Consider the following 23,785-nt stretch of genomic DNA (forward strand, 5'->3'; position numbering starts at 1 on the left):
CACATTATGCATCCACACAGTGAGACGGAGTGATAGAGAGAGAGGGTGAGACACTTGGCTCCATCTCTCTCGCACGTGCAATCGAGCGCTCAGGTCTGACTGACATAGGGGATCCCCATATACAGCATAAAACCGTTGCCTAGCATGAATTGTGTTGCTGACATCCATATTAGGCCATAATCTGCCCGCCCGCCGGCCACAGACAGACACACACCATGAACTAGAGATTTATAGACAGACATACCATACATTAGCTACATTAGCTTTCCCTCATAGTAGTGAGGCAAGTAGCTACATATTGGACTGCACAACAAAGACAGCTATTCCTTCAAGCAAGGCTCTGATTAAGTCACATACAGTATATAGACAAAGGATGTGCAGTCCCTTTTTACAGCACATTTGCTCCGAAAGCCATCTCTCTTTGATCAGTGTCAGAAGTAAACACAGGGATAGAAGTTAAACCGAAGGTCAGTCAGAGACTAAGGCATTTTTGGCTGTTACAGAGATAAGGAAAACAAATTGCTCTGCCAGACTAAGTGACTGTAATGGGGAAAAAAACAAACAGACACTGCTTTAAAAGGCAAAGAGTGACACTTGCATTCCACAGAGAACAACAGAAACCACAGAGCATCTCCTCTTCAGACAAGTCAGGGACTGTTTGTTTACTTTGCAGGTTGTAAATCAAACATTTATCCGGGTTTAGAAGGATAATAGATTCTGGGTCTGGCCTTCCCTGTGTCTGGCTAATACCAGGTGACAGAGGTACTCGGGACAGCATGTTGAGCATGGTGTACTGCACAGGGACCCTTCTCAAAGTCTGGAGTGGTTACAGATGCTTTATATACTTGCTGTTTCTGTGTGGTCTGCCTGTGTGTGTATGTGATGATGCATGCATATCCGTATATTCGATGCGCTTGCCTCTATGTGTTAGTTATAAAATTGAGTTTGCAGGAGGCCTCTGTAGGCTCTACAATGCAAAAAAAACATGTCTGCTTAAGCATTCGTGTGTGTGTGTGTGTGTGTGTGTGTGTGTGTGTGTGTGTGCGTGCGTGCGTGTGCGTGTGCGTGCGTGCGCGTGCATTGGGGCAGCAGTGCCTCAGTAGGAGAGAGTCCACCAGAAGGACCCTGGTTCTATCCTCCAGGATCCGCGTCGAAGTGTACCTGAGCAAATGAATGAACCCCTAATGGCAGGTTCACATTGGACTACAAATGTCTGTGAGGCCCAGGGCACGGCAGGTCTAGCCTGTGTGTATATATGTGCGGATGTGCAGCTATAGTGTTGGCGTCTATTCTGTTTTTCCTCCGTCTATTATCCACCAAAATGGAAAAATAAACATGTTATTACGGATCCGGTATGAACAGCCAGGCGTCTGCTGGATCAAATGCGGAGAGGTAATTTCCCCTTGGGGTTCACTAGAGTGACAGTTTCCTTGACGCCTATGGAAATGTCCTTCCTTTATGTTTTGGCAGTTTGCTAATGTAAACATTGTGCACATACAGTATACACATGACATATGCAGAATGATGACACTTGTCTTGTCTTTATGGTAAATAAACATGTTGAAGGATATGTTGGGTGATAAAAAGTTGGCACCTCTACTGTCTGCATTACTACTTTCTTAGTGCACCAACTCAATTGAGGATCTGGCTTTGACAAAATCTGCGATATAGTTTTTTTTTAATCTCCTTGCTTGCAAACAGAGATGATTTGTGAGCAGGAATGTCAGTCAAAATGAACACATTATGCCCAGCGTCCTAGCACTCTGACTGTTTAGCTGACCATAGCTCTCACTAAGCGCCACGTGGGGTTGTGGCTCCGCTTGTTTTGCCGAACAATTCCCAGCTTCCAGTCGAGTGATGAATGGATACGTGTTGCACACTGTTGGACTGTTTGACTGTGTGACGACAGACAGATTAGGGACAAAGAGTGCTGTCCCTAGTTGTTTCAGTCTTCACTGTACTCTCTCTCTCTCTCTCTCTCTCTCTCTCTCTCTCTCTCTGCGTTCTTTCAGTCATTCATAGCTAGCTGACCACCATGAAACCATTAGCTCTCCGCCTGTGCTTCTCTCGTATCCAGTGTCTCCACTGTGCAGCACTTACTGTTAGTTTTGCTGACAGACTGGCCTTAAAGGTCCCTTAATGGCACACACTTTATCCATTGTGCCACACAGTGGATGATAAAGAGGATGTTGATTGTGGAGTTTTTTTCCTTTTTCTTTCTGGGGGTGTGCATGCCAGTACAGTGAGTTTTATTTGGGTTAGGCCAAAGCCTAGACTGGTCTCTTGTGTCTGTAGTATAATAGGCTGAAGTAATGTTCCCCATCAGCACGGCATGTGGGTGGGTGGGTAAGCAGGCAGGCACACGGTGAAAACGGGGAATGGCCTCCCTGTGTCTGCTTCATAGACCTCTGAGGGTCCGTGACCCACTATAACTCTTCCAAAGCCACGTACGTGTGGAGAGGGAGAGAGAGAGAGGAGCTTGTAGCTCATTGACCTGGAATCCAAGAACCCAGAAATGGTCTCGTTGCTCTCCGCTGTGATATGTGTGGTCCCTGCCACGCGGCATGATGATGAGGTAGTCGGGTGGGCGGGTGTTATGGTAGAGCGTGGTAAAAACCGTCACGGTTGTACGGAGGTGCACTCGCCTCCTCTTCGGGTCACAGATTATATGGGACGAGACCGGGTGGAGGGGTGGAGGTTGGATATGGAGTATCTATTGGCCATAAGGCAGTGTTGGGGGGGGGTGGGGGGGGGGGGGTGGGGGGTGAGCAGATTATGGAGTGTGGCAGAGAGAGATAGAAAGAAGGTGTGTGGAACGAGAGAAGAGGGTGGGAGAGTTAGAGAGTCGAGAGCGAGGAGGAGACACAGACGAGAGACAAGGAAAGGATTGCAGATATATACAGGAGGAAGACCAAGGGTGTAAAGGCCTATTCATACTGCAGTTTTAGGTGATGAAACGGTGATTAGTAAAAACAGAGCGTTGTGTTTGGGTGAGCGGAGAGTCACTTACCACCGCAGAGTGACGTCATGTTGTAGTTTTCGGTGGTCACCGTATCACCTAAAACTGGAGTATGAATAGGCCTTAAGACTAGACCCACAGGGCTGTATTTTGCGTGTCTTAAGTACCAGGTCTTATTACCTAACTTAAGTAAACTAAAGACCTGGAGGCGTGATCAATGCTCTTAGGCCATTCAGAATAGCCAAATGGCATTGATCACGCCTCCAGGTCTTTAGTTTACTCAAGTTAGGTAATAAGACCTGGTACTTAAGACACGCAAAATACAGCCCACAGCGTCTAAGGCGTGCCACTTGACTGGTGGGGGGATTAACCACTACCACTATTTGACCATTCATACTTGAGATGCCCATTAGCACTCTCCCACACCCTGATGACAATAAGGCTTCATCATCCACAGAGAGTGATGAGACACAATTTCAACTAATTTCAGCACACACTGACACACACACACACACACACACACCTGTTCATTCCACGTACAGGACGTCTTCACGTTTTCACACCTGTCTCATCGTTTCTGAATGTTCATGTATGATTCTAGCACCCGTAGCTTAAGTATTAACACCCCGCCTCTGGAAGGCGGGGGCTGAGGACTTGAGTGAGAACATACAGTATAGGCTAAGTACAGCACCAGCGCCATTGATTAAATGGCAGACAGGCTGGTGACGGAGGGAGATGGGGGAGGTGTGATATCCATGCAGACAGGGGAAAACAGTGCTGATGACTCTTGGCAGACAGGCGGCATCGACTGGCGATGCATCAACTCCCCTAGATTGACCCCTGTGATGCTCACACGCGTCGATGACGCCTTTCAGTTTTCCTCAGGATTGACGCGTGGACAGGAAGCGCTGCAATTAACCTGCAACGTGAATTAACTATAACTATATTGCTTTTAGTTATAGCATAACTGAAAGCAGGACACTTGAACCCATGCATATACTTTTGTGGCTCACAATGTTGTGAGCCTGGCTAATTTAGGCAAAGCTATTTTGTGGAGAGGGAAGAAAAAGTACAGAGGCAATTATAATTTAGTAAATATAGACTAGACTCACTAGTGGATTTAAGTGGTTAAATCTATGCCAATAGGATTGCCATTACTTGTTGAGGGAACTGTACATCAGAGCCAGGCACAGAATGGTTGTTGTCACTCAAACCAACACATACAAGTGAATTAAACATGTCATTGTATTCATAATGTAACTGTAAAATAAGAATACAATTGTATTAATCTATGAATGTGTTTTATTTGTTTACTAGGTCACAGCAACAGTTTACTGGTCCATTAATTAGGCTACATCTAGGTTCTGAACAAAATGGCAACATTGCTTGCAGTGAGTTTTAACTGACACCCTGTGTTTGCTCTCTCGCCTGTTTGTTGGTTCATACCATAGGAGCGTTGTTTGTTGATTCATATCACATAAACTGAGCATTGTTAATCCTGGAGATATTAATTAATGCAATATTTCAAATGGCGGTGGTGGGAACCATGACTATTTCCATGCTTTTCCTGGGAGGTATTTTGTTAACATTCTTGTGATCATCCACAAGATCGTGTGCCCAACTAAAAAAGCGAGTGCAGCTGTTGCCAAAGCTTGATTCAGAAATGCAAAGGCGCAGATGGGAGACCAAGAGGCAGGGCACAGGGCGCACTTCTTAATCTTTTCTGCACCATGTTGTGTCTTTTCATGTTGCTCCAGGCACTGATGTTTTGGCGTCTTGCCAGTGATTCACAAAGTAACAGTTATTACTAACAGCCCATATCGCATAGAATAAATGAAAATGGTTCCATATAGTTTTATTTTCCATTTCACAGAGCCTCCTGAAAATGTAGATATTCTACTGTACCTAGGTTACTTTCACTTTAATATAGATTTCTGTGCAACGGAGATGTTTATTAATTGTGTTATCACTCATGATATTAATGCCATTACATTAACTACTTTTTTGTTTCTTCCTCTGTCAAGCTTCCTTCCATGAGCTGTCTTGAGGAAATAGCTCTTTGACTAAAGCTATGATCATACATAATTATACGTCTATAAAGGAGCTCAAAACATCTGAAGTCAGTCACTTTGGCTCCAAGTAACTTCACATAATATGCAGCGGCCTTCTGTCAGACAGTTTATAGTGCATGCAATGTGCCTGTCTGCCTGTGTCGAGAGAAAAGTGAGTGTGAGAAAGACAGAGAGAGAGAGAGAGAGGGAAACAGGGAACATGCATGGGTCTAAGATCTGCCCTGCAACCGTGCTCCTAATGAGATTGCCTCATGTTATTAAATGGCAGACAATAATAATGATGTCTCATTACGTGCTCATTTCATGAATATTTGCTAGTTAGGGGGGTAGCAGTTACAGGAACCTGAGCATTGTCGAAGCCGAAGATGTGTCTAATGTGAGGTTCCAGATTGCCTACTGTATTCGTGTGAGTGTGTGCGTGTGCGTGTGTGTGTGGCTGTGCACAGTTAATGTTGCTGTAAATTCCATTACGGTGCGATTTCCAACATGCCGTTGTGTTTGGCATATCATTTCATCCCGTGCACACCGAGTGGTTCTCGTTGATTGCGAGTAATGATAAACGACCCTGAGTCGAACAAACACTGGTTTCTCCATGAAGAGGAACTACTCATTTATTTAGATTTCATGAAACATTTACAACTCCAGATGAGTCACATTTATCATTTAACACGATGTAGCCAAACTGCCAAAGGGCCATTTTTGAGTCTTGACTTGAACCAGGAATGAAATCACAGCACAAAGGAATGCTGGTAATGTTAAAGGCTTGTTTAAAAAAAGGCGATCGACAAGTTCAGGACAAGCTTGTGAACAGATGCTGGGGTTTAAGTGCTTAACCCATTCAGGCCTGACGTCGAAATTTTAAATAAATGTTTTCTAAATCATGACAATTTTCGGGAAGATTTGAGGCACATTTTAACGATTTTTCAAAAATAGCAGACCTACAAGTTCATAGCGTGCCACTCGGTGGCGAGCTATGAGCTTGTAGATCTGCTATTTTTCAATAGCTAAATTATAACATAATGTTTGAAACGCCAAAAGGGGTTCCCGCCCAAAATGGATTAAGAAACATTCATTGGTCACATGTTTATGACATTATAGGAGGCAGGTTTGATTAAACAAATATATTACAATCAAACAATGACATTTAACCTTCAAACTAAATGGATGCATTTCCTATACAGCGTGTGGAATTTGGTATATTTTCAGAATGAGAGCTCTATCAAGTTATTGAAGCCCAAAAAATAATAATTGGGTTGATATAGTCACAAGGGAATAACTGAGAATGTACCTAGAATAATCATACAAACGATTAAGACAACAAATGAAACAAAACTAGACAAGAAAATAATAAATACATTACACAACGAAATCTTTACAGAAAAGATAATACAATACAGACAATAAAACACAATACCATACAATCAAATAATAATAATAAAATTAAATAAAATAAAATAAAAATAAGGAAAGGAAAAAAATAATAATACAATGCCATTGAACCTGGGTAATATTACACTGTATTCAAGGAAAACAAAAGAGAAAGGGATGTTGCGCTCACACCACAATGGGATCTCTGACAGCAATATGCATTATGTATCCATTTCTTCGTATGCTGCAACCTCTCAACAAACCAGTCATGAAACGAGGGACTCCCTGACGCTTTCCAATTGGGTTGATATAAAAGTAAAGAGTCAAATTTGAGTCAAATTGAACCTTTGCAAAACAATTCTGTTTCTGAGTTTGGGATCAGTGTTGAAATATAAATGTATTATATTTGTTTTCCCCCACTCCAAATGGATGAATATATTCATCCATATAGTGTTTTTGATTTCCACCGGAGAATCAGGGAAGCGGTTGCAGCCATCTTGTGTATTTCCATCTCATGAATATTCCAGGTCAAGCAGACAGCTGTGGGACCTGGCAGGGTGTTGTAGAACAACGTTTAGTTTCTGACAGCCAGTAAATGGTCCCTACTGGACCACTTTTCAACAGGCCAGTAAGTAAAATGACGTGTCACTGATAGACAGATATGGGTACTTGTACAGCCATTGATAAGACGCCTAAAGACGGGTTCTAAACCCGGCGCTTTGGCGCAATAATGTATTGCCGTTTTAAAGGTTTTGTTAGGGTCTCTGTATTAGACTTCAGTGTGTTTTAGAAATGTCGAAGAAATTGGCCTTGTGATGGGTTGGCCGCCCCATGCTATATTCTAATGAACATCAATGTTTGAGGAGGTTTTATTACCAACACTCTAGAAATAGTAAAGCTTTACATTAGGGATGTGAACAACTCGACCCTAAGGGCAACCACACTGAAAAATTGCAAAATAAATGTATGAAATCCCTGTCCGTCTGTACGTCCGTCTGTAGTTCTAGTATCTTGAGAACCATCCGACTTGAACCGACTTCAAACTCAATGCACGTGAAGATGTCGCCAACGACCTGAGGGGATCAATAGGCAGTTGTCCAGAACTGACGATCACACCAATACAACCATATATAGGCATTCAGTATAGTTGTCTCCAGTCAACAAAATATATATGGTTTAAGTGGTTAAGACAGTCCAAAGACAGTCCAGTGTAAGTCCTAGCGCTTGCGCTGCTTAAAGGTGCAGTGTGCAAGGTTCTTCTAAATTGTGTCCTTGGCATTATTTAACACACCGACAGGCTTGGGGGTGAGAGGGGGAGATGAATAATTGTACTCATATTTTGGTAGAAAAATAGAACCACCAGGTATTCTAATGACTGCAGGTTCAGAACAGGACTTGGGTAAGATGGTCTGCCTGCCACTATCATGGTACTAATCTGAAATTGGATTCTAAACGACAAGAGGACTATATGGTTATTGCTCTACTATTTTGCATGACAAGAAACAGCAGGCTTATAGGTCAACAGACCAAGCGTATCAGCAAGTCTCAAATGATAAGGATGTGGCGGTGTCAGCGTGGGCTTCTGTGCAGGACTTTACAACCACTTATAAACAGGCCTTTAAAATTATGTAGAATAGGCCGTAAACTGGATTTGTTTGTCAGCCTGGTAATGACCTGTCTTGGCACTCGGTGGTTGATGTACCAGGATTTAGTAGGGCCAGATATCAAATAGAGGGTGAATCCTTTTATCAGCCAAGCAAGGGCAGGCTGTCAATAAAAAGAGATACTGCCCACTTATTGAACACACATAAGTACAGACCAGGGGGGCAGTCAGACAGATATTTTGTGAAGCCACAAGGAAATCGGGATTTCCTTAAAGTTCATATAATGGCCTGTTGTGGCGCTGCCAAAAAAACCCATAGCCCCATAGAAGTCCATGTATTTGGGCCCAACTTCACCTAGACTGTATTACCTTAATAAACATGGTCATGAATACTTTCTGCTTCCAGTCACTAGTTTAAAGTCTCATTTCTAATGTCATAATATTCTTTTTGGAAAATTATGGTCCCATTTATTTAAAAAATGAATAAAGTCGCGTATGTTCTGAGGGGCGTGGCTACCGTTACAGTCTATGAACGGGATCCCCCACCCACTCGAGTCAAAATAAAAAACAACTAAGAAGAAGGGGGGAAGTCCCGCCTCGTTGTCTGGGCCAGCCAATGGGCCAGCTGGGCCCAAAGGGATCTAGAAAGATGGCGATTTACAATTCAAGGACTGACAGGCTTCATTTTACATTCATGTTAGACCCGGGGAACGCTTTGTCCATATTTTTTACAGTCTATGGTACAGACGCACGCACGCACGCACACACACACAAACACACACACACACACACAGTCACACATGTATTACTCATGTGGGGATGTCAAAAGCAATTTGTTACCTTTGTTGACCCTAACCCCTAAAGGCCCTGACATATACTGTTACTGTAGCAAGCATCAGAGCCGTTGTAAACGGTGGGTACGTTTGATGACACAGGTGTTGGACGCATTCAATGAATGGCAGGGCCTTAACCCTAACATAACCCCAACATAACACATACGCACGCATGCACGCACGCACACACACACACACACACACACACACACACACACACACACACACACACACACACACACACACACACACACACACACACACACACTTTAATTGCAGAACCTGTTTTATCTCTCAGGAGTATGTATCTCTATCTGCAGGGACGTCACGTACAGTAGGACTCCTTCATTCTCCTCCTCGCCCACCACCTCACACAGAGCCGCCAGAATCCGCAAGGCGTGTCAGACACTGGCAGTCAAACAACGTTGGCATGGAAATAATTTGCATTTTCCCTGGATGGATAATTCCCTAGCACTAGAAGGTCTGAGAGGTCATTTTGACCGTTTTTTTGATATTTTGAAGTTAATTATCTTTGCCCAGGAAGGTTTCAGAAGGTTCCTCTTCATGACCATCATCAACCATCACCATTTTTTTTAACAATATATACAATACAATACAATACAATTAAGAAGTTTTTGACATCTGAAACATTTTCTAAATATGAATTTAAGCACATGCTACTTTTGCCCTTTTTTCTTCAGACCTTCTAGTGCTAGACCACCAGAGACATCTCTTGTAACACAAATTAGCGATAAAGATGGGCTCTTGTAGCCTACTCCTTTACCTCCAGTATAGAGAATTATTTGCTGGCGGAATGTATACGCCTTCTAGGTCAATACAATAATTTGTTCTGGTGCTGCTATGCTACAGGGCCTCTGGTGCTGGTAAAGAAAGAAAGAGCAAGAGAGCAAGGATATATGTAGACATAATCTGTCATGCAAAGCCACAGACCGCACGGCCGCGTAATAAAAGATTTGTTCATGTTCCTACATGAGGCGGTGTACATTTTTTAATCATCCCCTTTTCTCCCGAATGGCTCTTAGGCAAGGCATGCGAGGCTAGCCATGATTATTTCTGTCAAGTCAATTAGTAATGATGTCTGAAAAGCTGTCACTTTGATGTAGATCGGTTTGTGAATTTCTGCCCGTCTTTTCTTTAGGCTTAATTTATATTTATGCTATATTCACAGTAGCAGCGACCAAGCAGCAGCCTACACGCCATTTTCAAAGCAAGCCATCTTCATGTCACCATATGGTGATTGGTGTCATGAAGATACTTTATATTTTCTTTTATATGATGCTTGCTTAATGACGTCAATGAGCAGTTTCAGCAACACTTGGTCCCTCAGCGACAGAGTAGCTGGCCACTTTGATCGCTTTTGTCAGTGTGAGCGCAGCATGAGTTGTGTGTGACGTGTTGTGAGCTCTGTCGAACGGCTATTTTTGGCACACGGTAAATCCAGCTATAGGTATTCTGTGTACTGTGGTCCGTGTGTGCATCACACTGCGCACTGCTCATAGTTACATTGACTGGAAGGTGCAGGACCCGTTTCTTTTTTTTTGCAGAATTTTCCCCCTGAACAATTTTGATTTCACTCATCTGTTAAACTAGTCTCGATAGGTTCTCAGGGATTTGGGGATAATATGGAAAGCGCACATATAAATCTTGTAGCCCATATTATTAGCCAAGTGTAAGTTTCTCTCAAAGCCTATGATTGCCCAGGTGACCATTCACTCAATTTACTGTGTAGATTGATGTCTTTCCATTCACCATGGTGCACTTTGTATCACAATGAAATATGGTGTCTTTCAGAGCTAAGTACATTTTAATGGCCAGAAAAACTGCGCGCTAATGATGCACCTACAGGTGCCGCTAATAGCAATAACACATCTTCTTGACGTGTGGAAAAATAAATGCTATACGTTTAAATGATTGTCTGGGCCACAAGGGCGTCGTAATCGTCAGTGAGGTACTGGGAGACAGTGACACTTTCTGAGAAATAACTTACCGCCTTCTGTGTGGAATAGTAATCTGTCGGAAAGGTATTGTGTCATGTAGCTTGTGAGCTAAGCGCTATATGTCATGAATGTCATTGGGATTGTTTTATTAACGTCCTACGGTGTGAATAAGGATAATATATTGTGCCTGTAATCCCAAATTTGGCATCTGTTGCACAAATAATGGAATGCCTGATAATAGTCCTCATTCATTGTCTTGAGTGGCTTACTTCAGCGCAGACTATTAATTTGACTGCTTCCATTTGCTCAGCCATTAAACCTCGCCTGCATTGCAAAGAATAATGTTTATGGTTGATGCTCACAGCAGGGACATACAATACATCTTTGAGGCTGTCTTTGTGATGTTTCCGCTGAATTATAATTAAACAAAAGGCAGTGATCTCAAAGGGTTTTATTTATGGTTATATTCATGTATGTTGAACTGATCTGCAAACAAGTGAAATCCCAAATTTGAAAACTTTATTTGAACAATAACAGGACAGGTACTGTAGGCTGCACAGACCCAGCATGAAGCAGTGAGGGGGGTCATTACAAATAGTAGAATATATACTTGCTATTGTATGTTGGCCAGCCGCAGGCTTCAACTTCTTCTTTGGTTTATCTATATATATTATACTGTAGCTATATTTACACATAACTATAAGAAACACTATTGCGTGAATTATTAATAGGAATTGGTGCTTTTAAATCCCGGGCACAGACAATCACGTTTACTGTAGTATCATAATGTGTTTTATCTTACTCTGTGTTATTGCATTGCAGCGTATGGTATAATATCTCATATCAAATGTTTGTACATCATCATCTATGGAAAAGGACATACAAGTGGAAACTGTAAACCCAGTTAACAGAAGTTGACACCGGAGGACTTGAACGGAGTCAGATGTCAAGGATTAGCTTTTGTTTCTTTAACTTTTTTTAAAAGTTTTTTTAGTTTTTGTAGTTTTTTCGGCCGTTGCTCCTTGGCCCCGCTGACAACTTAAGTTACATTGAATGATAACACGGCCCGGCTGTGTACGGATTACTGTAGTACATCCTGCTGGGCCCCCCCCCTCGGAGAACACCATGCTGTATCATTCTGTCAGCGGTCCGTGCTCTCCGTTCCCTGTGTGTGTGTGTGTGCGGTAGCATATTTCACAGGGCACCATCCCCTGCCAAAATCAACTCACCCAACTTCCTCTCCCTCTTTTTTTCTTCTTGGAACAGACACCGGTCTCCGACCTCGGTCCTCGTCTCTGTGCTCAACGCTCACCTCATCGCTCCCAGAGCACCTACATCATCATCCTAACCCCAAACTAGCCTTTTCATGGACCCCAACGAGAACCCCCCGAGTCCCTATAAATCTACCCGATAGAGTGATGCCTCACCAAGGACACATGTTAAAGTGTACCGGATACCCAGGGCTGCATGCCAAGCTGCCATCGACTTCTGGAGAAGAAGCAAAAAAAGCGGTGCTTCTGGGGTTTGGGTTGGTGCCACCTCGTCCACAAAGCCCCCGTTTCATTGTAAAAGCAGGATTAAGAATTCATTTACCACACAGGCGTACGCTGTTATGTGGTGGTGGCTGAGGGGCTCTACCTTAATGGTCCCGGCCTGCGCTGACAGATACGCGAGTTATTTTGCTCTGGTGCAGGGGCACTGTCCACTAATTCTGTAAACGAAACAGACTGTTATTCTGCCCAACATGCCATACAGTAGCCATGTCCGTCAGTATGGCTATGAATCATACCTCCCACTCTCAGGGGTATATACCGCTGCTACCCCCCGCTTAATCAGGGCTAATTTCTTTTCCGAGTCCATTATAGGGTTCTGTATTTAGCACAGCTTGCTCATGTTACTCCACGACTCCATAATGCTGCCGTAATGCTCACACATGGTGGAGGGCATTAAATGTAATGATTCCAGGTGTGAAATGGATGTTTAAACGCTTATTTGCAAGGCGATATTTGAGCTTTTTGCAGGCCTGACAGTTCTGACTGGTTATGCCTTTATAACCTGGCATTATCATACCAATGAGAAAACGATGTAGGAGGTTTACTTTCATATGAAATTCAACATTGGGAGAATTGTTTCCGTAGACGGACGCAGCTACAATTCTGTACTGTATCTCGCCGACACTGCAAATGAGGGAAACCTCAATGACTCTCGAGAATAATGGTTTGAATGAATGAATGAATGAGGAAGATCAAAGTAATTCATGCCTGCAAGCTGCTGCTGTGCATGCCGCGTTTTAGAAGTCAATTGCCTCTTCAAAAAAACATCCTCATTATACCGTAGGATCTAAATATAGTTTGATGCAATCTTGTTTTTTTCACCCATTTTCTCCCTGGTTTTAACCACTATGTAGAATGACTACCAGTGACACTGCCCTTCACCGAAGGATGTGGGATAATGATGCAGTTTACACACAGCTTTACACTAAAATATCAACATTTACATTTAGTGTTGCTAAATGTAAATGAACACTGAGGATTTGTATTAACATGTACTGCATTACAGTACCAACAGTATCACAAGGAAGTACCTTCGTTACTATATACTAAGCATAGCTTTAGTTCATGTAAGACACGGGAGTCTGCTAACCTCAGCTATGGGCATTTTAAGCTCCTGGCAGCCATTGAAAATTACGCCTTTCCAGAAGTAATTGCTTCCTAATTTTATGTGGCACACCCAATAGTAACAGAATCCAAAATCTCTTTTATCAATTATTTTAGCTTTCAACCATACATACTAATATACTTACATACTAATAAGTCACTGCAAACAGACCACTAGGGGTCGTTTGCAGAGGTTTTTGAGAACGTTATGCCCAATTGCCCATACCTAACACCATACCAAAAAATTGTCCAAACTTGTCACCAAAAGCCGAATCTTTCTTTCTTACGAGTTCCTCCCCAGCTACAACGAAATACCCACGGTTGAACGTACAGTACCGCCCTACTCTTTCGCGGTGACTGCATACTGCTAAAGCGATGAGTGATGTGCATCCGTTTAGAAGGCTGCACACTTGTTACATTTCCTGCCCTGGGGTTAGACGTAGGAACAGGAAGATGTACTGTGGTCCCAGAGAGAGATTACTCAGGCCTGTGGAGAGAGCTCCCATCCGTCAGTCAGGCTGCAGGAATCTGTCCAACTCCACTCAGTAATTGGCCATCCATCTCTCAAACCCTGACCTCCGTGACCTCCAGCCAAAACACGAGCAGTCAAACAGGACCCTAAAGTAAACCTCCATGAATGTTGAGTGTTGCGCCGAGATGCAGGGAGGTAGAAAATAGACATGCGGCACGCGCATATCCATACTACATGCTGGAATACTCTCTTAGAGCCTGTCAAGAAGATTTTAGCACGGCTAATAATCATTGTGCATGGAAGCACGTCCAATGCCGTCCATCTTACTGAGGCTGTGTCCATTTTGGATGAATATACTTTATCAAACCAGGCCTGTTTGTGTGTACACAAAGCAATCACTTGATTTCATTTACCTGAAGAGAGGTACTTATGTGCTCCAAAGTTTCTTTTGTCTGTGGGCCCAGCCTGTGAACGGGTGCTGCCGCTAACCTTCATTTAAAATGCTGTCCACTATTTTCTGTGGAAAGCTGAGATGCAGCATCGACCCCTCTTAGAGAAGAACCATGGTCCCCCTCCACCCCCCTCATCACTTTGACTGTCACTTCAGACTCTCTCTCTCTCTCTCTCTCTCTCTCTCTCTCTCTCTCAGATCAGCACTAAACTCCTACCTAGTCTCAGGAAGTGTTTGAGGAAGTGCTCGCTGTCCAGTAAGCATTTTCTAGACCGCGCTCTCATTGAATATTTGAGGGCGTCCTCGACACGGGACTGTCAAGTAAAATTAAATATAATATAAGAGTATTGTGAGTAATTCATTATTAATTAAGCTTACTCATCTACCACCGCCCCCCCCCCCCTATGCACCATGGTAATTGAAATCCCTGTTCGGGATGCATGGTTGGTCAGTGATACGAATGTACTGGATGGCCCGGTTTGGAATGTGTGTCCAGTCCTAGACTCAGAGAAACAGCTGGAGTTCTTCTCCAGGTTTCAGTGCGATGGCTGTGTGAACGCCTCATCAAGACAGGCTTACTTGGGTTTTGTCTGTAGTGCTCTCTGCCCTCATGGGATACACACGCAGGGTTTTGTCTGTAGTGCTCTCTGCCCTGGGATGCACATGCAGGACTGCACTTTTCTTGAATTTATTGTTACCCATAGGCCAATTCATCCATGTTCAATCTATAAGCTTGCTGTATCTATACCAACTTAATCAGGGGTAATGTTCTAGCCGTAATTGCCCATGCATGGACATGAGTAAACGAGTAATTCATGGGGGTCTCAATCCCAGATCTTCGCCTCTTGATGACTGGTCAGAGCTTCTGTCTGTGCAGGCCGTGTTCCACTGCTGCCTGGGGTCCTCTGATTGAGACCAGGCAATAGTTGACAGCGCTGTGAGGTATATGTTCTGCCCTAGCGCTGCAGGAGGTAATGAATCGGTGTGGCTGCCAGCACTCAGGTTTAGTCAGCAGCAGGAAGCGAGGCGATCAGTCTTTTGAGGGCGAGCTTCTGTGAGCCTCTGATTGGAGCAGGGAGACAGAGCGTTAGAAGGGAGGCAGGTGGGGAAGGGAGATGGTGCGCTCTGATAGCAGGAAAGACAGAGAGAGAGAGAGAGAGAGAGAGAGAGAGAGAGAAGAATGTGACAGAATAAAACAAGGAAAAAGAGCCCTTTATAGCAGAAACAGGACACAGAGAGCGGGGAGAAGGAGAGAAAATGAGTAAGAAAGAAATGGACAGCTGGAGCGTCAAAGAAAGATAGAAAAAGGGCCAAGCTTAAAAGAAGAAGTGACACATGAAAGGGTAGAGAGAGTAACAGAGATGTGAAATGGAGACAGAGGGAAGATGGCAGAGGGAAGAGTAGTACCCTGTGTCTATGTTCACATTCCTGGGGAAATTCACTCCCTGTTCTCCCTCAGTGTTCCTCCCCTTATCGAGGGTGTTCATTATTCTCACTTTACTTCTACGCTAATTATCGTTATCATTACGGGGGATAATTACTATTTCACTGCCTAAGACTTGTGTAGGCCGACCCGCTCAGAGTCACACACAAGGTTATCAATGGCAGCACAAATGCAGTCTCATCTGCCTAATTATACGATTCGGGCTTTGTGATATGGGATATGAAATCTGCTATTATGTAACCCCCCACACACACACACACACACACACACACACTCCCACTGTGTGTATTGGTGAGAGTCGAGAGATGCTGAGATATACACTGTAGGCATGAACAAGGCTGCTGAAATACACGTGTGGAGCCTGTTAATTAAAAGCTATGGCTTCCTCTGGAATATAAATCAGAAAGGGTTATGGAATACCCTGCATGCCAGTACAGGACCCAGACTATGCCAAAAGCAAGTTTCACCAAAAATCCTATTCAATGTCTCCTTTGCATAGGAACTGTACTTCATTTAGCAGAGAACGTTGCATTGTTGAATTTGTTGAACGTTGCATTGTATGAATTCATTACAGTGCTCTCTTTGAAAAAGAAAAAGCATTTTGTTGTCTACTTAACCACTATCCAAAACATGCACTACAGTAGTTGGTTTATTGTTAGGTCATTCATTATAATATCTCAAGTGTACAGTAGGTGACTAGGTGTTGCTTTCCCCCTCTAATATTGGATATCTCTAAGCTCTCCCATAGCCGCCGTGTACAGTCATGGGCTAGCTGTGCCTTCTAGCAGTGAGTCCTAGTAGCTGCATTGGTCAAGGAGCCTTCTAATTCCCTCCCAGGACTTTGGGAGTAGCAGCTGACACCCAGCACCTGATGAATGTTCTCTCCGTCTGCTGGAGCTCAACGGCATAGTAGAATCCTAATCAGTGAGGGGAAATTCATTAGACCTCTCCTTTACTATACACACACAGAAGCTTCAGGCGGGGGTTAGAACATAGATAGTGTAAAGGACCAAGATAACGATGGAGAGAGCAAGAAAGACGGTGAATAAACACAGCAGTATGGAGAGTGCGTATGCTGAACCTGTAGTGTGCGAGGCCGCCAGGCCAATGGAATGTCATCTGCTTTCCACAGAGGACCTCATGACAAACAGGAGACATATTCTCTTTGACCCCAATTACTGGAGGTGTTCCTTTCCACCAGCTAATCCGTGGCATGTAGGGTGGCCCCCCTCTTCTGCACCCAGTAGGGTGGCCCCCCTCTTCTGTACCCATGAGGAGCTTTGCCTTTCCAGTCCAGCTTTGCCCCCACAGAGCCATGGGGTTGAAAGCATGTGCCCGCTAGTTGGTGGTGGTGGCTATATATGGCCTGTATGAAGGGTGTTGTGTGAAGGGTGTTGCTGGCCCTGTTGGCGCTCTCATCCCCTGTGAGAGAATCCCCTGTGAGAGAATTTCAATGTCAACTTTGACATATTCAATCAAACAGAACTATATAACTGAAATCTGGGTTATTTATTATTGACAATTTCTATTGCATCACTAGAACATTATGAACTGTCTTTTTCTTCCTTAAAAAAAGCAATATCATTATTATTTTCAGTATTCCGCTATTAGTGTCACTATTATAATGATTATAATAAAATACATAAATCATGTATTTCTGCCCAATCTATTAATACACTATTTATTCATATGAAAGCAATATACACAATATATAAATTGTGTTGTGTTGTGGTGTGTTGTGTTGTGTTATTTTGTGCTATTTTCAACAGTAGTATGGATTTATGTGGGGGGCATTGCATGGGTATTAATGGAGCGGTCTTCTCCTTCCTTCACAGAAACTCTGATGGACTCCACCACAGCTACAGCAGAGCTGGGATGGACGGTCTACCCTGTGTCGGGGACCAGCGACAACAGCGTAAGTGACATGATCTCCCCGCACCCGTTTTGTACTTGTTTTGATTCATAATTTAATTATCACCCTTCTATTTAGCTTCGTAATTTAACTGGAGGCAGTTTTTCCCCCACAACACGACCTTTCAATTATGAGAACATTTAAATATGTGGTGACTGTGGTCCCCTTTTGTTGTATTTAAAAGCAATGCTAATGTGTAAATTTGCTCAGCGCTCCGTGATGGACATATTTCTGGTGTGTGTTTCAGTTTCTCACTTCAAGGTCAAAGATCAATTAATGAGGCCGGCTGCTCCCCGGAGAGAACCGCAGCTATAGGCAGAGCATTGGGGAGGAAAACTGAAATGTTAAGCATTGATAAATAATACATTTTAACAGAAGTAAATCTCTAGTCATTTTTTTAATTGAATAGTAGTTTACACTCCGTAAGTGTGGTCTCTATAGACAATTATTACTTTTCAGAGCTCCGTGCAGTCCCTTAGAAACCCATACTACTTTTTCCCCCCACAGTTGGTTGGAGTATTTACTACTGTAGCTCCAATGCGTGGTCGGATTTTCCTTCCTTTAATGATCTCAACTTAACACGTCTTGACCTTATCTGCACCCGCTGAACCCGTACCAAATGTCTTCATGGACGTAATACTGAGCAATCATAAACTCACAGCTAAATAGTTGTGTTCATAATGTGTGTGAGGCATTGAACTGTGTGTTACAGTGGATTGAGTGGCGTTTGATGCACAGTATTTCCACACGCTGTGCCAGGGCCTTGGTTCCCTATAGCCACACGTGAGCCAGGCCCTCTTCCAGTCGGCCAAAACGCAGTCCCCTCCACTTCTTCTCTCACCGCACGATTCAAACTTCTTAGGATGGGTCCCAAATGGAGAAAAGAAATATATAAAAAACATGTTGTAGACTTATTTGCTGATGCATTTTTGAAAACCACACCCTATTTTATTCAATTATTTATGCTTCTGTGGTTTGGTATTCAAGCTGGTTTGAATTATACTCTATTATGCTGTGTGTCTTTAAGCATGAGAAAAGGGGGGGTGGGAGAGATTTCCTTCAACGCTGCCCAATGATACGACTTCAAAGTTGCTCAGCAATAATTTAGTACAACATCATCTTCCCCAACCTGAGGGCATGCTGTCTCCTCCTTGCTGATTCCGACAATCAATACCACAGAACAAAGACTCCTGGTGTCTTCCTCTCCCAGCTCTGGATTCAATCTAAACGGAAAAAAAGATCCAACATTACTGTTACCTCCCAAACCCACCCCATCCCATCCCACCCTGTTCCGAGAATGTTGGGGAACTTAACAAATTCAGGACGGGAACCCCTTATGGTGTTTTGACCTGAGATCAGATAAAAAAAATGTCTCCTGACAGTTTTCTGAAAAAGCTATGTTTCTATGTCAGTCGTTCTTCGATTTTTCAAAAATAGCAGACCTACAAGCTCGTAGTGCGCCACTCGGTGGCGCGCTATGAGCTTGTAGATCTGCTATTTTTCAATAGCTAAAGCATAACATAATGCTAACACCAAAAAGGGTTCCCGCCCAAAATGCTTTAGCTATTGAAAAATAGCAGATCTACAAGCCCTCAGTGGCCGGATGGTAACAGCAAGATTGCCAGTTCGAACCCAGGCTTCCCCAGAGTTAGTGTCGATGTGTCCTTGAGCAAGACACTGAACCCCTAATTGCTCCTGGTGTGTTGGTTGGTGCCTTACATGGTTTCCGCCGCCATCAGTGTATGAATGTGTGTGTGTGAATGGTTGAATTGATGCACAATCTATGTAAAGCGCCTTGGATAAAGGCACTATATAAATGCACCATTTACCATTTACTCACGCTACAAGCTTGTGAATCTGCTATTTTCGAACAATCGTGAAAATGTGGCGCACATCTTTGAATATACGGTTTTTACTCAAATCTTTGCTTCTGGGAGGGTCCCTGGAACGACATATTTTCAGATGTGCGTCCGCAGCCAATTACATAGTGACCTTGACATGAAATAGTGTGAGCACCAGTCCACTAATATAGAAACATAGGTTTTTCAGACAACTGTCATTGTAGAATCTGCTCTCAGGTCTAATTGGGTTAAAGGCTGTTTACATCATATCCTCCTTTCATCTTGGCAACAAGCTAGAAAAATAATCACATGAGTCTTCGGTATAAATAATAATAACCAGTTATAATGAGACTTAAGACTAATAAAATCAAACTTTCCTCCTCAAATAGAATGGATGCTGATGAAAGCTCTGCTTTGCACTGTGAAATGTGCTATAGCCTTGAACTGGCCTGGGTGAATTTAGGGTCAGGGTACACTGTACATCAGAGTTGAGGACTGAGGACCCCTAAGAGCGTTCTCGGGTTCCATGTGTGAGACATCCTGATTCCAGGGTTATTTTCTCTTCCAATCAAATTTAATGTCCCTTGACTCTCTTTACACAGATGCACTTGCATAGAGCTTTTCACAGCTGCTTATCTGTGGGACTCGTTCTTTGTAAGACTTTCCTACCCTAGTCTAGACCAGTGTTTCTCAACCTTTTTTGTCCCAGGGCACACTTTTCATAGCCTAAAAATCTCGGGGCACACCTAGATATACGGTTTGTGTATATACTGTATATATACCGGTGTGTATATATAGTAAATATATATATATATATATATATATATATATATATATATAATATTAGTGGTCCATGACATGAAAATGTTTGAGAACCACTGCTCTAAAACAACATTGGACAATGATGTTTGACAGACAGCAATATTGTTGCTTATTCTAGATTTATTTTCTGACTTTTTCGGATTTTCTGACTTGATCTGGCCTGTTAACATTTTCATAGACCTGGTTGCTTGTTTCCCTCTCAGTCAATGTGGCAACCCTGGTCAATGCCGTGTTGACTGTTCTGTATGATGATTTAGCTTAGCACACAACGGCTAGGAGGATGCAGAAGGCTGATGCCGTCATGTTTAACAGTATTTTGCGCAATTTATGTCCCCGAATTTATGGATATGGACTTATGGCTCCATCGCTGCCTCTTTCTTTAGTAGAAGTAGAAATTGAACGTGTTGCTGACTGTTTACCTCCCTCTCACACGCGCGCGCACACACACACACACACACACACACAGACACACCGCCTCCTGGCCGCTGCAGACCCAGAGGCTCTGTGCAGAGTGAGACCCCGATATTTATTTATCGGGTTAACGCAGCACGTTAACGCCGATGTGCCCCGAGATTTTTAGGCTATGAAAAGTGTTACTTTCGGACAAATCTCGCGGCACACCTGGACAGATCAAACGGTACAGTAGACCACTGGTACTCAACGTGGAGTCTGGGGAACCTTGAGGAGGAGTATATTGATAGTTAGGAACCAAATGGACCCGGTCTTATAGGTCTGCTAGAAGGTTGTGCGCCTTCAGTGCGTTCACATCTAACGCCAAACGAAACGCCAAAAAGAAAAGAAAAGTAGAAAGAAAACTCGGCCTCCCATCATGCACCTGTAACCCAACATGCATTGCACTGCGTCACGTGATTGGGCGTAGCCAATCGTGTCAGCTGTGCCTGCCGTCCAGTGCCTGTTTCAGCGCCGTTTTTAAAACACTTTTTTCTCGGATTCTAGGCTGCATCCACGGTGGTTGAACAGAACGCGGACATTCTGGGCTCATCTCTGATTGTATGCTGCATTGCGGTTACAATATTAACGCTTCTGAAGAGAAATTTACTTTATTACACGGATGTAGTAATGGCAGCATTCACTTCCTGTTTGAAATGGAAACTGCAAAAGCTGGGTTGAAAATGCAGCGGTAAAGTGAGTGACGTCAGAGCACAGGCATAGCACCAGCATGAAGGGCTCTTATGCATACTCCGCATACGTCACAGTCTATGACAGTCTATGCCACCGTGTCCACAGAAATGTGCCATCAGAGGAATGTGTCCATAAATGTGCACTAAACTCGACTCGACTCAAATGTGCATAGATAACTTCAGACCATGATGTTACATTTGTACAATATCTTCTGCCGATGCTATACCACCGCTAAGTGCTTTTAGCACTACATCGCTACAGTATATTCCCTGCGACACAAGTGCTTTGCGCTCAAGTTCAACATCGGGCTTGGGGGCCACCAGATCAGAGTCTGTTTAAGTATGACACACATCCGGTTTATCGCCATCTTTTTATTTTATTTTTTATAATTTTTATCCCACGATTTTGTAACCCATTTTTCACCCCTGTGTTAATCATCTAATGTGATCCTGGGCTCTACACACCCTCCGCCAACCTGGGGAGAGCAACGGACTTAACTCATGCTTCCTTCATGCTTGAGTGTCCAAGTTGCTCCTTTACACCTGACAGGGGGGAGTTTCCCTGGTTGGACGTAGCGCGTGGAAGGAACACGTTATTCCAACCAGTTCCTTTCCCCTCCATCAGGTGCCCCGGCTGGCCAGGGGGAGGCAGTTTAGAGACCAGGATTACTGCATGTTTTTGTGAGGGTACCTACCCTAGGGGACACGGGGAGAACATGCAAACTCCACACAGAAAGGCCCTTTCGCCAACCCCGCCTTCGGGTATGGGCACTGATGACGCGGAGGAGGAAACACGCCGCCAGCACCCACAGCGCCCCGAGCGGGAATCGAACCCAGGACCTTCTAGCTGTGAGGCGACAGCACTACCAACTGTGCCACCGTGCCCCTCGGTTTATTGCCATCTTGAATGCTATCACCAATAGTGCCTATGCTAGCGAGCTAAGGCAACGTCTATCCTGTCTCCAGGAAACACCAATATTCTAATCGCGATGACCGGAAAATCAGAAATGACCTCCGAACATCGCCGAACTGATCAACGCCATGGCCAGCGCCGTATTTTCAGAGAAAAGACCGTGGAAAGGCCGTCGCTAATACAGAAGCTAATGGAGTTAGTCCTGCAGACGCAATGCAGGCGAGGCCCTAGCAACCGTGCCTAGCAACCGGAGCGATTCCAAAAATGGAAAATAGTGACGAAATCTTAAATCGATATTAACCGCATTAGAACGAGTATACTCATCCTCAGCACCTCACATATTTATTTAATAGGATGATTATACTCGTATCAAATGTGTTAAGTGTAATATAATTATATATTTTTTGATGCTGCAATGCATGTTAACAAACGTGTGGTGTTGCTATCAAATGGAGCCAATTTAGCAATTTTTGTTGCGTGCGAGCATACCTGATCTACAAGCTGACAATGTGCTGCGACGCGTTGTGACCTAAGAGAGATCAGATGTTTTTGGTGCAGCATAGCGGCTGGCAGCCTGAGCTCTGTCAAGTAAAAAATGGAGCACTCGTGCGCATTTTCCCAGAGGAGAGATAGGGAGAGACATCTTCATGCAACTGATAAATGTTCTCTAATAGCCTACTTCTCATAATTCTCATAAGAACGTCGTCAATCCATAACATCATTGTGCCATACTTTATCTGTAGTTATCCACATCGATTTGGAGATCTGATGGTGAACATAACACACTGGCATTGGCATGCTTTAATACATAATAACACAGATGTCTCTTGGGCATGAGGAGACATTAGGCTACAGTGATTCTGACCGAAGTCATGCACTGCGTTAAAATTACTCTTGTTTCATGTTTCGGTGATCAGAGAGATTTTGTTTACCCCCCGTTTCCTGAGTCCTGCCTGACATCATTAAATCACATTAATAACGCTGCCCCCGTACATTTTAAGCTTGTGTGCTTTCCAAATTTGGAGCAACGCCATTCTGCACTGTTATTGGTTAGCGAAATACAAGGTTCACTCCCACTCCTATTCGTATTCACTCATATTCACTCAAGAAGATCCTAGTGATCGAAACGTTGAATCAATAATAAATCAGTTTCTTTACCAGACCCTATTTTTGACCTAAATCAACTCTAATGATTATTTTACTCTGTAGATTGGGTTCCCAGAGATACATGGGGTCCTTGAAATTAAAAAGGTTTAGTATCACTGCTATAGACTAGTGTCACTCCGTCACCCTTGTTCAAAACCACAACAGTTACTAGTGCTCTGTCCCTCTCTTGAA

General features: G+C 43.5%; 1 protein-coding gene across 1 annotated transcript in view; it reads left to right on the plus strand.

Annotated features, from left to right (window-relative positions):
* The window catches only part of ephb2b (eph receptor B2b), a 192,350-nt gene that overhangs the window by 49,979 nt on the left and 118,586 nt on the right, over positions 1-23,785 (plus strand). Inside the window, exon 2 of the mRNA XM_083771730.1 lies at positions 17,653-17,732. Coding sequence (XP_083627856.1) covers positions 17,653-17,732 — 80 coding nt within the window. The remainder of the gene's footprint in view (positions 1-17,652; positions 17,733-23,785) is intronic.

Source organism: Protomyctophum parallelum, assembly GCF_964188405.1.
Source record: "Protomyctophum parallelum genome assembly, chromosome: 8".
Classification (NCBI taxonomy): Eukaryota; Metazoa; Chordata; class Actinopteri; order Myctophiformes; family Myctophidae; genus Protomyctophum; species Protomyctophum parallelum.